This window comes from Pseudorasbora parva, chromosome 21, assembly GCF_024679245.1.
Source record: "Pseudorasbora parva isolate DD20220531a chromosome 21, ASM2467924v1, whole genome shotgun sequence".
NCBI lineage: Eukaryota > Metazoa > Chordata > Actinopteri > Cypriniformes > Gobionidae > Pseudorasbora > Pseudorasbora parva.
Window position 1 is genome coordinate 15971670 of NC_090192.1, and position 14420 is coordinate 15986089.

Consider the following 14420-nt stretch of genomic DNA (forward strand, 5'->3'; position numbering starts at 1 on the left):
CAAATGTAGCTCATCACATAGATCTCTTAACGGTGATGAAGTCGATAGCCAGTCCGAGTTCAGGTCTCCTAGGACAATATACTCGTTGGGCAGCTTATACAAAAAGTCAGACAGCAGAGCAGTAGCTCCAGTTGCAGCTGAAGGTGGGCGGTAGCATCCTACCACAGTCAAATAAGTGCCATTTGTGAGATTTACTTTGATGGCACATAGTTCAAAGAATTTTGGCTTTGTTATTGTTTCAAAGCAACAACATTCCAACGACGCCTTGGCATATATGGCTACTCCACCTGCTTTACCCACACGATCCGTCCTAAAGAGATTATACCCTTCGATGTGAATCATATTGTTCGTGACTTATGGTTTGAGCCACGTCTCTGTCAAGACAATTATGTCACTTTCTGTCAGTTAAGCCCACAGACGAATAGCGTCGATTTTATTAATCATGCTGCGTACGTTGACATGAATAAAACGCAAGCCACTGCTATCTTTCAAATCATTAGAGCTCAAAAGGTCAGTCAATTCTGGACCTGGGTTAGGATGGATGTTACCTGATAGGAACAGAAGTAGAATAATCCAAAAGCCTGCCGATCTTGTCGTGCATGCATTGCTGATTCCGCGGTCACGCCTGCAGGAGATGGACTGGAACTGCCGTATTTCTGTCCAATTAAGTTCGTGCTTGTGCAGGGCCACAGCAAAAAAGTCAGATGAAGTCATGTGGATCGATGTAAAGCCACCGGAATCAGGAAACAGCATAGTAGCAGAATTTGGGAGAATAATCCGGGAAAATGCAAATGATCCAGATCCGAGAGCATCCACAGTCGGTGAGCTCAGCACATAAGCGAGCAACAGGTAAGCCGGTAGCCTCATATTATCTGTGCAACCAGATCAGCTTATCTTTTTGTTATCAGCCTATGTTATTATTTACTGTTTACCAGGTTTGTTAGTACAGTTCTGAGAAGTTTTTTCCTAATTTGGTAACCCGTTAAGCTTATAAAACACAGATACAGACACTACGCAAACAAACGAGAAAACAATGTCGCCGCCATCTTGGATTTTAAATTTCCTTTCTTTTCCTTTCACTTGCAAACGGCCCACACCAAGATCCAAGATTTAGTTCAACAAAAGACTATTTAAACAAATAACCTGAAAATGTTCAGAGAGAACTAAAGTATGTTTATAGACTGCCGAGTGACCTGAAAGGGGAAACACACCACAGTTTCCCCTGAAAAGTGGGCCTAGACCTCCCCGTCAAGAGTTCAAAGCTCAAAAGGGGGGTAAAAGCCCACTGCTCAAGTCACCACCATCCCCAGCATGTAGCATGTCCACCCAACAGCTACGGGACTTAGCCCATAAAGCTTATGGCAAGTAAAAGACTGTTTCTGAAAAGACTGTGAGAAACCCAACAATTTGTCCTGTCTCTGACCACCATTCAGAGCTGGCTCTAGAGGGCGCCCAACAACGCCACAGTGACTAACTCTTTAACAGAGAGACGTCAAGAACGTTCCAAGCCAGCAGAGAGCAGCACATCCGGGCTGGTGCCCGTCCTTAGCACCAGACCGGGCGCTCTGAAAGATTCTGCGACAAGCCACGCCCGTCTAACCACCCGAAGGGTGGAGTCACGTGGGATGCAAGCCGACGGCCCAGGAATGGACGACCTCCATCGGCCAGAGCATCCAGCCCAGACAGCCAGCAGCGGAACGACTCACGACACGCCCTGAGAAAACCCAAGTCTGAGCACTCAACAGAGCAAAACTGCAGCTTCATCTGAGACAGCAGAGATCCTGCAGATTCTGAAAGAACTCCTTCCAAAGAAACCCCGCAAATGAGACAAGAAGGACAAGCCAGACTCCTTATGACTAAGTGTAATGCCTGTCTCCAACACCCTTCCTAACTGCCCTCTGACTGAACAGAGCACCGCTCACCAGCCACAGTCCCCAGAACCAGAGACTTCATCAACAAGTGACAGCGTCACTCAATCACCACAGCTGACAGCTGCACTTCCTGATCAACACAAGTCATCATGCCAGCAACCAAAACTCCAAGGTACCAGAAAGTGCTGTTTTGGTTGTCTGCCTCCTAAAGAGCCACACGAGACCATCCCTAACTGCGTGTCGATCACCACACAAACCCCAGAAGAAGACTCCTGGGAAACCTGATCGAAAAGGGAGTGGCCAGAAAGCTCTATCTAGCCATCACATTGGAGAACAAGGTGAGACTTGAAGCCCTGGTTGACACCGGAGCTGATCTCCCTTTGATGTCACCCCAACTCTTTGACAGACTATGAATTGAGTCTAAGTGACAAAATCGAACTCTGACAGCCCAGAAATGTGGCCTAAATGTGCACTGATACAGCCAAAATGAGATCCAACTTGAACAGATAGCTCCCATTCATCTAACGATTGGTCTTATGAGTCTGGTACACCCGGTGTACATCTCACCAATGGACACGTACCTGCTTCTCGTCGGCAAAGATCTGCTAGATTGCTTTGAGGCCTTATTAGACTTCAGACAGCTGAAAATTTGGGCTCAAGTGCGAGAACCTCTGCCTCTCCAGCCACCCAGATCACCTGAGCCAGACGGTCAGGTCACAGAGGTCACGAGAAATCTTGCAGCCAGCCACGAGAACACTATCTCAGCACCAGAGCAAAGTTCAAGTTCGCTACTCTGCACTTTTCAACTCACCATAGACTCTGACTTGCACTGCACCAAAGTCATGACTGACCTCCAGCTGAGTGATGTAACAACTAAAGACATCCTACTTGCACTATGGTCAGACAATTCAGCCATCAGTCTAGCACTGTTTCAAGCCCTCATGGAAGAAATACCTGACCTTCCATCTGCAAGCAAGCTCACCTGTTGCCCTTTGGACTCCTACCTTTTAACCATGGTAAACTGTCAAGGGCACCCATGCTTTGAACTTTAAATTGGAATGACCGGTGCCTCACATGCTACTTCCTGGTCCTTCCAGACCCGCTGCATAATGTCTACATAGAACCAGATCCCTTGGTTAGCCTCAAGGCTCATGTGGACTTTATCAATGAGGTGGTGTGAGCCCCACCAATGTCACAGCCCCCTGTGGTTCATGTCAACCCAGTGAACCTCCTGTCAGGCCAGACTATTCCAAAGGTCTGTACCCTAACCAGTGAACAGGAGACTGCAAGTACCTGCTTACACGAAAGGGGTCACTGTTCGGCTCAACCTGCAATGTGGCTAAATGCTAAACCAAATGCTTCTTCCACCTGTCACCTGTGTGGAACTTGGACTCAGTCTGAAAGCCACACTACTCACTGAACTGTCATCCTGTGTAGTCCACATCCTGTTCAACTGCACAGCAATGGACATCAGGATTAACAAGGCCCACCGCCCGGGATGGCTAGTGAATCATGACTTCCATGACCTTGAACTCACCTTACCATTCATTGGTCCAATCCAAGCCTTGATGACCCCAGAAGGGAGCACAGACAACAAAGTGTTAACAGCACCCTTCAAAATCATCTCCATCTGTCATGCCAATGGCCAAAGATCAAGTGTGCAGAACAGAGCTTACAGGGGACCAACAGCTTGCAGTAGATACAGCCACTAGCCATCCTGCCTGCCTGCGGGACTGATGACAATCCTGCATGGCTGACTGCCAACATGACAGATGACACCACAACAGAGGAACTGTATGCAGGATTTAAGACAAGTCCAGCAAATTCCGAAAGAGGCAGACACCATAAAGGAGGATGCAGAACATTAAAGGGGGGGTGAAACACTCAGTTTCAGTCAGTGTCATGTCAATCTTGAGTACCTATAGAGTAGCATTGCATCTTGCATATCTCCGAAAAGTCTTTATTTTTTTAATAATTATATAAGAAAGATGCGCTGTTCCGAGTCTTTCCGAAAAAAGCCGAGCGGGTGGGGGCGTGTCGTGTGAGCGGAGCTAAATAATGACGTGTGCTCGCTGCTGCTATGTTGAGTCGAGTGCGTCGTATAGCTGTGTCAACAGCGGGAAAAAAACTTTATTCAAAATAAAAATATGGCTTTTAATCAGATACAGCCATACATCTATGATCCGGAATCAGACCCAGAGGCTGCAGTTGAACAGGAGCAGCAGCAAAAACGACTAGAGCAGGACGTCTGTATGTGGTACAAGTTATACACTAACTATATAATATGCTTAGCGGCTTGCGTTATTTACATATTTATACTTGAATTATATCGTCGTATTTTTGTCTTTGAAGGTGTACATGTGGGAAGTGCAGTTGTGCACGTGTGTTTGTGTGTTTACGCATGGTTTGTGTAGACAGTAAGCGAACTAAAAAAAACACAGACATTTGAAGCAGTCTCACTCACCCTTCTAACGTTGGGACTGCTCCATCATTCAGCATTAGGCGATTGGGAAAATCCGGTGTCGAGCTGGGCCTTGTTTATGAAACAGTCGGCACCGAAATGCAGCGAACAGATATAAACATTCGCGCAACTCAGTTGCTGATCCGGAAAGCAAATTACATCCACTGTTGCCTTAACGCGGGGTTTTTGGCGAATCTGTGCAGGACTGTCTTGGTCTGGCAACCAAAAACGCACTTTTTTGGTGACATTGTTATGTGCACATCACCTGTCCAGCATCCTACAAGCCAGCGCTTTGATGGGCGTAGCCTGTTACTTTCGCTCTCTCCCTCTCTCTCTCTCACGCGCTTCCGGTAGAATTGTCCGTAAGGCCCATACAAGGAAATTCCGCCCCCATTAACGTCAAAGGGGACGCATGATCTCAAAAAACTTGCCGAAACTTATGACTAACCGGAAGTAGTATTTTTGACAAAGAAATACTCCCATCAAACGTCCACCTTAACTTTTGAAACTTTGTCTATGTTTAGTATGGGATTCCAAGTCTTTAACAGTGTAAAAAGATCAGTATGCATGAAACAGCATTTCACCCCCCCTTTAAGAACTTAGACAAGTCCTTTACAAATACAAAGCATCATTTGCCAAAGACTCTTTAGACTGTGATCTTACTAACCTCCACAGTGCGCATCCCAATGTACCTTAATGCTCCTCCCACTTAGATCAAGGAGTATAAGATCCCCATCGCCTCACACGCCTGAGGGGATCATTGACTCTAGGCTTGAGAACGGTGACATCCATCGAGAAAACAGCACCTACTCTGCTCCTATCTGATAAGCTGGTTTTCACCTTCGGCAACCGACAGTATACCTTCACAAGGTGCCCGTTCGGCTATGCCCACTCACCAGCCGAGTTCAACATCTTCCTGAACAAAGCTTGCCCAGACGCAAGAATGAGAGGCAACCTCATCTACGCAGATGATGTTTTCATGAAGAGCACAACCATGGCAGATCATCTTAAAGAGATGGATCATGTTCTGAACCAATTAACCACCGCCGGCACCAAAATTTGCTCTCCACAACAGATGGTGGTGTCGAACTAAGGTCACCTATGTAGGCCTACTCATTGGATAACGGGGCATTGAACCACAATCCAGCCGTATTCAAGCCCTTCCTCATCAACATCAAGCCACACTCAACATCAAGCCACTGACCAATGTCTCAGAGTTTTAAAGCTTTCTAGTGTGTAACTAATCAATTCATGGAGAACTATGCAGACATTGCACAACCACTAACTGCTCTTCTGAAGAAGGACTGCCCATTCGTCTGTACAGAAGCTCAAGCAAATGGCAGGAATGAACTGAAACAAAATCTGTGCATAGCTCTATGTCTTGTTTACCCTGACCAACAGGATTTCCACTTGGAAGCTAAATTCTCCAAACACTGCCTTACAGTGCTGGTCTATACCAAAGGCAAGACCAAGACAAAAGAGTGGTCACATATGCCAACAAGACACTTCTTTCACCAGAGAGCAAATACTCTGACTGATAAAAGGCTCTACCCTGCATGTTATTGGCCATCCAGCGATCTCCTACTACATCGGAGCACAAAAGGTTATTATAGTGCCACCAGCCTGTAATGTTCCTCAACAGCCAACGTATCAGAGACTGCGTCGCCACCAAATGGTGGTTAATGGCACTCCAGAGTTGCAATGTTGAGGCACATTATGCGCAGAATCACAAGTCTGCACTGTGAAACGGCTTGGCTGCCTGCCAAAACTGTTCTGATGACACACCAGCAGCAATGCTGGACCCAGAGGAACCCCAACAACAACAGACCTGTCACAGCTAAATTGAAGAGAATGCGTGTCAAGGACTGCCCACCGCCATCGTCGATGGGTCCTCTTACAACTAAGAAGGCATCCTACAAGCATGTGCGGACATCCTATGGCTGAATGACCAGCTTTCCCCTTCACAGCACTTCAAGTTGGGTCCTCAGTTATCACAATTTGCTGAGGTAGCAGCCATTCTAATAACCATCCAAATCGCATCAACCCATAACATCAGAGAACTCATTATTTGCACAGACTCTGACTATGTCAGACTCAATTTCACATGACACCTTCCAGGTTGGGGAAAAAATAATGGGTTTGCAATGGCAAACAGCAAGTCAGTCAAACACCAACACCTGTTCCAATTGTGCAACGACATCACGAGAGTACACGACATGATCGTCTACTAGAAAAAGGTGAAGGGACACTCAAGACAACCAGGCCTTGACAAAGACTTGAATGACCAAACTGATGCCCTGGCCTAGACTGGCACACTCCACGGCAATCTATGGTCAACTCCAACACACCCACCCACCCTTAATGTTGCAGCGGTAACCCGCAGCAAGTGACCTATTCCTTTGACGATTCCAACATCACAGCCACTCACGCTGGCTCCACAAATTTCCAGCTATGACATAGCTGACGTAAAAGCCTCTGACACTGCCCTGCAAGCTATGCTAAACCACCTCTCAGACCCCTCCGACCACCCTAGCACTGCGTCTGAATTCCCTGCTGACCCAGGCCTCAGACTGCATGACGTCAAACACATGCTGCATGTGTGAAACAACATTCTGTGGTATGCCCCTGATGACATCACAGCGCAAAGCCTTGTGGTGCCACATTGTCAAAGGGGGGGGGGGGGGTCATGCTAATGTATGCTGGACTCCACGGTACCAAAGCCACTTACAAGACACTAAAACAAGTGGCATACTGCTTGGCATGCAGTAAGATGTGGCAGAATATGTCAGTGCTCGGTTTGCTGCCAATTCCAACCAGCAAACCCAAACCATAGAGCCCAACTGCAACGCAGAGGAGTAACATTTCCTTGGTCATACCTCCAACGAGACTGATATGACCTCCGCCTAGATTGACGAGGGGCAACAAATACTCCCTCATGTGTGCCAGGTCACCAAGTGGGTAGTGTCTTCCTGCACCGAACGGCACTGCCCAGACCACGGCGCACCTCCTGATGAACCTCATCTTCCCCAGGTTCGGACTGCCACTTAAAGTAAACTCGGACAGAGGCACTCACTTTACAGCTGATGAACGTGCAGCAGGTTTGGAAACTCCTGGGAGTACCAGCTCAACTGCCCATCTCATCCAGCCAAGTGGAACGAACAAGTCGAACTGTGGTCAACAGGCTGAGAAGGTTTGTGTTTGCCAATCAGAAAGACTGAGATATGAAACTTCCTTTGGTGCTCATGGCCATCAGGGCCACCTGGCATTAATCAATTCATGTGTCTCGTGTTGAACTAATGACTGGGTGACAAATAACACTGCCACTGCCCCGGCTGCAACAAACGGGATACCCCAGCCTTGTCACTGCTTACACCACTCACCAGTACCTTGAACCCGGCACCTGAAGACAACCTTCTCAGCAACCACCTCAAAAAAGCGCTGAAGGCTGAAAAGCATAGTGTGACCGGAAAGCACCATACCAGGAACTGGATGTAGGTGACAGGGTCCGTTATTACTGCCATACCAGGGCCCAAAACCTGCACATGTGTACTTTGATCAAAGACATTCACAACCCTTGCCTTAGCAAGCCATTACTCAAGTCCAACACTGAAGTAATCTGCAGGTTGCAGCCCATGAGAAACAACACTCGCGGCCCTACCAAGGCCACGTTTTGCACCCAAGTCATTGAAACTTGAGCTGAGATCGTGGGTGACCGGTGGCTCATCAACACGGCCAAGGCCACGTCTCGCACCCAAGTCATTGAAACTCGAGCTGAGCTTGTGGGTGACCAGTGGCTCATCAACACTCCCACTTGTACGGCCACCCTGACTTACGACCAGCATCAACCTGCCCAACTAGAGTAGGTGGAGTCAAGTACCACAAGGTGCCATCCTCCACCTTAATGATCCGGCACTGTATCATCACCCTAGTGAAGAGAACTTGTCAGAGCTGGAAATCCCATCCTTCTTCATAACTTCACTCTAGACCCAGAACTGGAGCTGGAGAGTTAGAAAAGGGGGTCCCAGCTAATCGACATTACTCCCATTGACACGGCCCCATGGCACTGTCCAGGCTGCCCATCCTGACCAAGTGTGGACCATCCCCAACACAGCGCCTGGCCTCTATACAGCACTAGGCCACACTCACGCACACCCTAACACTGGGCCTGGCCTTCATTCTGTTCAAGGTACCAAGACAGAGACCATGCAAAACCTCATCGAGGTGGACTCTCTGCCTGAGGAACCAAAGGCTGAGAACAATGAGAAACCACCTGCCACTTGACCTTCATGATCCACCTGCCATCCGACCAAAATGATAACTGTCATCCGACGATATCACCCGGACTTCAGATAAAATAATATTGAGAGTGTGAGAGTACCAGAATGAATTATGGCTTGTACGGCGCCTCATATTTTAGTAGTAGGCCTAGTGTTATTATTATATATTATATAGTCTGCTCTCACACACATACAATATAGGCTATATATATATATATATATATATATATATATATATATATATATATATATATATATATATATATATTATAATTACGTAGTATAGGTATTACAACTAGGCTAATTTACTCTAATAATCTACTGAACTATGTATAATTTACTCTAATAATCTACTAAACTAAGTATAATGTAATATAATATATAATACAGCTATGATATATAATGATATCGCTACTACATACAACCAACACCTCAACACCAATGCAAATGCCTACTGCAAACCCCACAACAGGCGCGAGGTTTCGAACCACTTTTGTCCGAAAGCGATACTCAGAATGAAGCAATGACGTATTCAACAGAAAACGAGGCCTCGTTTGTCATCGTCACGTGATTTTCACGGAAACGATACAAGCCTCGAATCGGGGCTTCATCTGGAACGCCCCTTTTTGCTCGACACAAGCTCCGGAGCCTCGCTTCAGATGTCCCATCACTAGTGTCAACGGCATTTCTGAGCGTTTCTATGGTTTCATGTTTCTTGGTTCTTGGTTCTTTGGATTTCTTGCCTGTCTCGGATTACCCTTTTGCTTCTGTCCCTTGTTTTGTTTGCCTGATTGAACTGCCTACCTGTGTATGATCTTTTGCCTGTTTTATGGACTACAACTTTGGATTACCCTTTAATAAATACTGCATTTGGATCTTCAACCTTCTCTCTCCGAGCAGTTCGTTACAGTGTAATGGATTAATATAATATACAAGTTTCACTTTTTGAATGGAAATAGTAAAATAAATAAACTTTTTGATGATATTCTAATTATATGACCAGCACCTGTATGGTCATACAGCTGGCTCAAGTTTAAAGCACTATATGAAATATGAGTATATGAAATATGCCCATAAAAATGTTTAAATTCACTTACTCCTGTCCGTAAATGATCTTTGATCAGCATAGTGAGTGTTGTTAAACTCATCACGGCATTCTGTGCAGAAATCTCATGCACACTCCGCATGTTGTTACATGTTTGATTTTTCTTCTAATGCAATCTCATGCGTAATACAGTGCATGAATTGGGTTGTGAAATAGTTAATTCTCATGAATAAATGTGCTCAGAACAGGCTTACGTAGAATCGTGCCGCTGCAGCTCCAGCAACCAATAAAAAACAGATTCATGATTCTACATCAGATCCCGTGACATTGACCTGGATGAAACTAAATTGCTCAGATAAATGTCCATCAATTGCTAAGAAAACACAAACCAGTCTGACATGCTCCAAATGACCTTATAAAGTAGAAAAGTGAACAGGGTCTATATACAGTACCTCCAGTTGCTATGGTGATTTGTCTCACTTGGTGTCCATAGAAAGGGAAGTTAAAGGTTAGTTCCACCCGCTAGCAAAAGAGTATGATAAAGAAAATATAGATGAGGAGAGAGAGAGGGAGGGGGAGAAAATGTAGTCAGGGAGCTAAAATGCCTAATAACTTAATTACAAGCTAGAATAATATGCATTTCATTGGCATCCATGTGAGCCAAGTGCTAATACAGAAATATATATGTGCGGTTGTCTCACCGATGCCTGTCGATGTGTGTTGGACAGGATAGTGTGCACTCTTACAGGTCCTTGATGCACTGAATCAAGATTCACCCACAGTTCCTGTGTACGTTTATCACCAGGACCAAAACTGTGCAAGGAGTAGTACCTCTGAGAGTCCTCCTGAGAGACAAATAGAGAGAATATATGTGAATGATACTTTATGCCCAACAAACATTTATCATTTGATCCTAATTGAATTTGATTAACAGCATTAGGAAGAAGAGGTCAAAATAATCAGATAAGGACAATGCACTGCAAATAATTGATCGATAGTTTTCTCTGGAGGGTGGTATAACTGTTATGTTCTATGGACTTCCTGTTTTCTTTGTTCAGCTTTTCCTGCCCTTTGTCTATTCCCATGGCAACCATCATTAGTTAAGTTCCTTTCAGCTGTGTCCTGTTAATTATCTTGTTTGTATGCCCTATTTAAGTTCTACTATTTATGTCACTCTTTTTCCGGTATTGTTAGTCCAAAATTGCGGTTGACGAGTGGCTGTTATGCCCGAATACCAGACCTCCCTAAAATGTACTATGGGAAAAAAAAAAAAAATCTGGCCTAGGAGAGCCAGGATCTGCTTTCCTTCTTCCCTGGTTTTGTTTCCATCGCCCTCACCAGGGTTCTCAATGATGAGAAACTGAAGAAACTGTTCAGGATCAGGGTCACTATCTATCATCCTGTGGACCTCCTAGATACCGCAGGACTGAGCTGGAGAGAGACTGTAATCCGGTGTCTGGAGAGCATTGCACCCCAGTCCTGGACATAGCCAGTCTCCGTCCTGAGCCCAGTGATTTCCCCTGTCTCTGTGCAGAGCCCAATGTCATCCCCTAAGAGCCCTCGTCTCCGGCCAAAATGGCTGTTGAGACATTAAAAATGTAATTCTGGCAGCACCTGAAAATAGTCCCCAGCATCCTCTCTGTGTAAGCAGGTTGTCATGTTGGTTATGTTGACTGAAGTTAGCCTATTTTCAGGCGCTGTTTAATATCATTGCGCCTGCTGCATCCATGGTACGGCAAAGTTATTGGATTATTACTTAGGAATGGTAGTCCCTAGCCATATCGGTCTAGAAAATTGCACCTTTTTATTTTCCGTCAGACATAGTAAACAATGTAACTATGCACATCACAACATGTAAATAGGAAAATGTTGCCACTATTTTGTCACTTAATGAGCAGTAGGTTAGCTGGAGCCATTTACCTCCAGTCTTTGTGCTAAGCTACGATAGTGGTGGTTGCGTTAGTAGCTTTACTACTGAATGTTTATTCTTGTGAACTTGTCAAGATGGCTGCTGAGGACAGGAGGGGTTTGTTGGGCTCCACTCATACCCTCAGTTTTTTACAACTCTTTCTAACTGTTATTGTGTGTTTGGATGTGGAATTCTACCAATGGTTTCCAACTTAACCATAAGTGAACAAACCAAGCTATATATGTTTGGACATGGACAATGAATACTGCATTTTTCATCAAGAGGCCTGGGTGACAGAAATAATGCCAACAGGCTAGCTTCATGACAGAAAAGAGTGTTTTCTTCTAAAGTTTTACTGGTGCTTATACTTCTGGCTGGGGAAATACATCTTAATCCTGGACTGACCACGTTGTTGGCTCAGAGTCGGGAATCACTAGAGTAGCATCAAGCTCAGGAACAGACTGCATCTGATCTTGGCCGCTTGTAGACAGTAGGACAGGTGAGTTTCCCAGTCTGATGGATCCAAATTTGGCCAGGATGCCGGGCTTACACCCCTACTCTTTTTCCGAAAGACATCCTGGGATTTTTAATGACCACAGAGAGTCAGGACCTCGGTTTAATGTCTCATCCGAAAGACGGTGCTCTTTGTCAGTATAGTGTCCCCATCACTATACTGGGGTGTTAGGACCCACACAGACCACAGGTGACCACAGGACCACAGTGCAGGATAACAAGGCAGACCAAGACCCTTATTGACATGGCATTCACTAACAAACCAAAACGTATAACAAGGATTTTCAATCTGATAACTGGTCTCTCAGATCACAACATGGCTCTGACAGTTAGAAAGATGACAAGAAAGTTGCTACAATATTTTGTTAGATCTGATTGTGATTAAATGAAATGTATAATTCCTGAAGCTAACAGTGCAGTTTGAAAGATAACTTAATAGCTTAAACTTGGAGCAGATCATGGCTGTGGATGATGTAGAGAGTGCTGTAGTTCCATGACTACAGCTATCCAAGGTTTAATAGAAAAAATTCAGAAAACAAAAAAGATGTATCCAGAAAGAAACTACTCTTTCATGGATCAGTAATGAAATTAGAAGACTTAGCAAGATTTGGCTCTGAACAAATCATTATGCTCAGAAATTAATACTGATATTTTAACTGATAAAAGTTTAAGAAACAAAGTGGTAATAGAATTACGCAAGGCCAATGTCTCATACTGAAACTTATAGGCAAAGCTAAGGGAAACAATAATTCCCTCTGGAAACACTTAAACAATCTGACTAATAAAACAAACACAAATGGATAAAGGAACTTAACATACAGGGGAAGAATATAAATAATAATAGTGCAACTATGGCTAATGAATTTAATTCATATTTTGTGCAGTCAGTAGAAGAATTAACAAAAGATTTTGAGTCCATAGATTTTAACTATCCAACTGGGATAAGATTATTTTTATATTAAATTATGTTTTTATTTAACATGGTTCGGGAGGAGCTTGTTCAGATAATTGACACAGGTGGAGAGTACTCAGCTAATTACTATACTATATTTATACACAGCTGTCTACCTTCATTTTGTTGACAGCTTATCAGCATCCCTCCACCACCCCTTCTCCATATTTTGCTCTTTTAAGTCACTAAATTACATACAGGGGATACTAAATCACTAGTACATACAGGGGATACTCTGGGTTTAGGCCGAAGTCCGAGCTCGAAGCCCTCCCCCCGGACAGCACACCAAATGCGCATTTAAATTTACTCTCTACAAATTATATGTAAGTGTGAACTAGTGAAAGAGGTTCAGGAGATGAAAGCTGAAGATATTATTAATAAATTGTCCTATTCTAAATGAAACAATATCTATAAAATGAATAGTTGCTTTCTTAAAAAATATAGAACTGTGTTATTTAAACCATTGATACATCTTCGTTAATCTTTCTATAAGGTCTTGTACATTTCTTTTAGGATGGAAAAAAGCCATTGCTGTGCCAGTATTTAAATCAGGAAGTCAGGACTCCAAGGCTGGACTTGTAATCTGGCATACCGAGCATTTGCCCAGTGGGCCGACGCACTTTGGGGCCGGTAGTGTTTTAAATTTTATTTATTTAGATTTTTTTGTACTACTGACAACATGTAGCGACAGTGGCCCATTGGTTTGTCTTCTGAATTGACAAGCCGAAGCAAGAGAGAGACCTCCCCTCCATATTAAGTGCTTTTTTCTATTTATTTATTTATTTATTAGTAAGCTATTTGAGCGCATGGAACTGCAAAGGCGAATATCCGCAGAACAAAGCCACTGACGAACCTACGCTGCGTTTAAATGCTGCTCTATACGCCAGTTTTACTCCGAATTTTGTTTTATACAATCGTATGATATGGAAACATTATAGGTTCTGTGTTGAATCAGCTGAAAACAGCCACGAGCATGTATTCATGACGAGGTAAAGTGGAAAACGGCAACACACAAACATTTCACTTTAGCAGAACCACAATTTACATTGCAGCTAACAGCGAAGAAATATGGTGTTTTGGAAGAAACATTTATTAAAAATGTTGCTATATTACTTAAATTAATATTTGCAGAATATAAATCACTTTTATAGAGGCTATTTTTGCATTTTCTACAGGTGTTTAATTTTTTTTTTACTTATAAATATAATAGTTTATTATATATGTTTTGTATAGTTTTAGAAACCATATAGCCATATAATGAGGAGCAAGGTTTTTACAGTCTGTTTTTTACCCTGTGACTACCATGATCTTCCTTTTCAATGAAACTAGCCTAAAGTTAAACTATAGTCTATAAAACGTCTATAAAAAGTTTTAAAGTCTGGATCCCATGAA

The 14420-nt window shown here is 43.9% G+C and overlaps 1 protein-coding gene across 2 annotated transcripts in view; it reads right to left on the reverse strand.

Moving 5' to 3' along the window:
• The window catches only part of plxdc1 (plexin domain containing 1), a 355103-nt gene that overhangs the window by 186031 nt on the left and 154652 nt on the right, over nucleotides 1-14420 (reverse strand). For both annotated transcript variants that reach the window (XM_067429432.1, XM_067429431.1), the window contains exons 3-4: nucleotides 10356-10499; nucleotides 10107-10176 (exon numbers count right to left, since the gene is read on the reverse strand). In XM_067429432.1, coding sequence (XP_067285533.1) covers nucleotides 10107-10176; nucleotides 10356-10499 — 214 coding nt within the window. The remainder of the gene's footprint in view (nucleotides 1-10106; nucleotides 10177-10355; nucleotides 10500-14420) is intronic.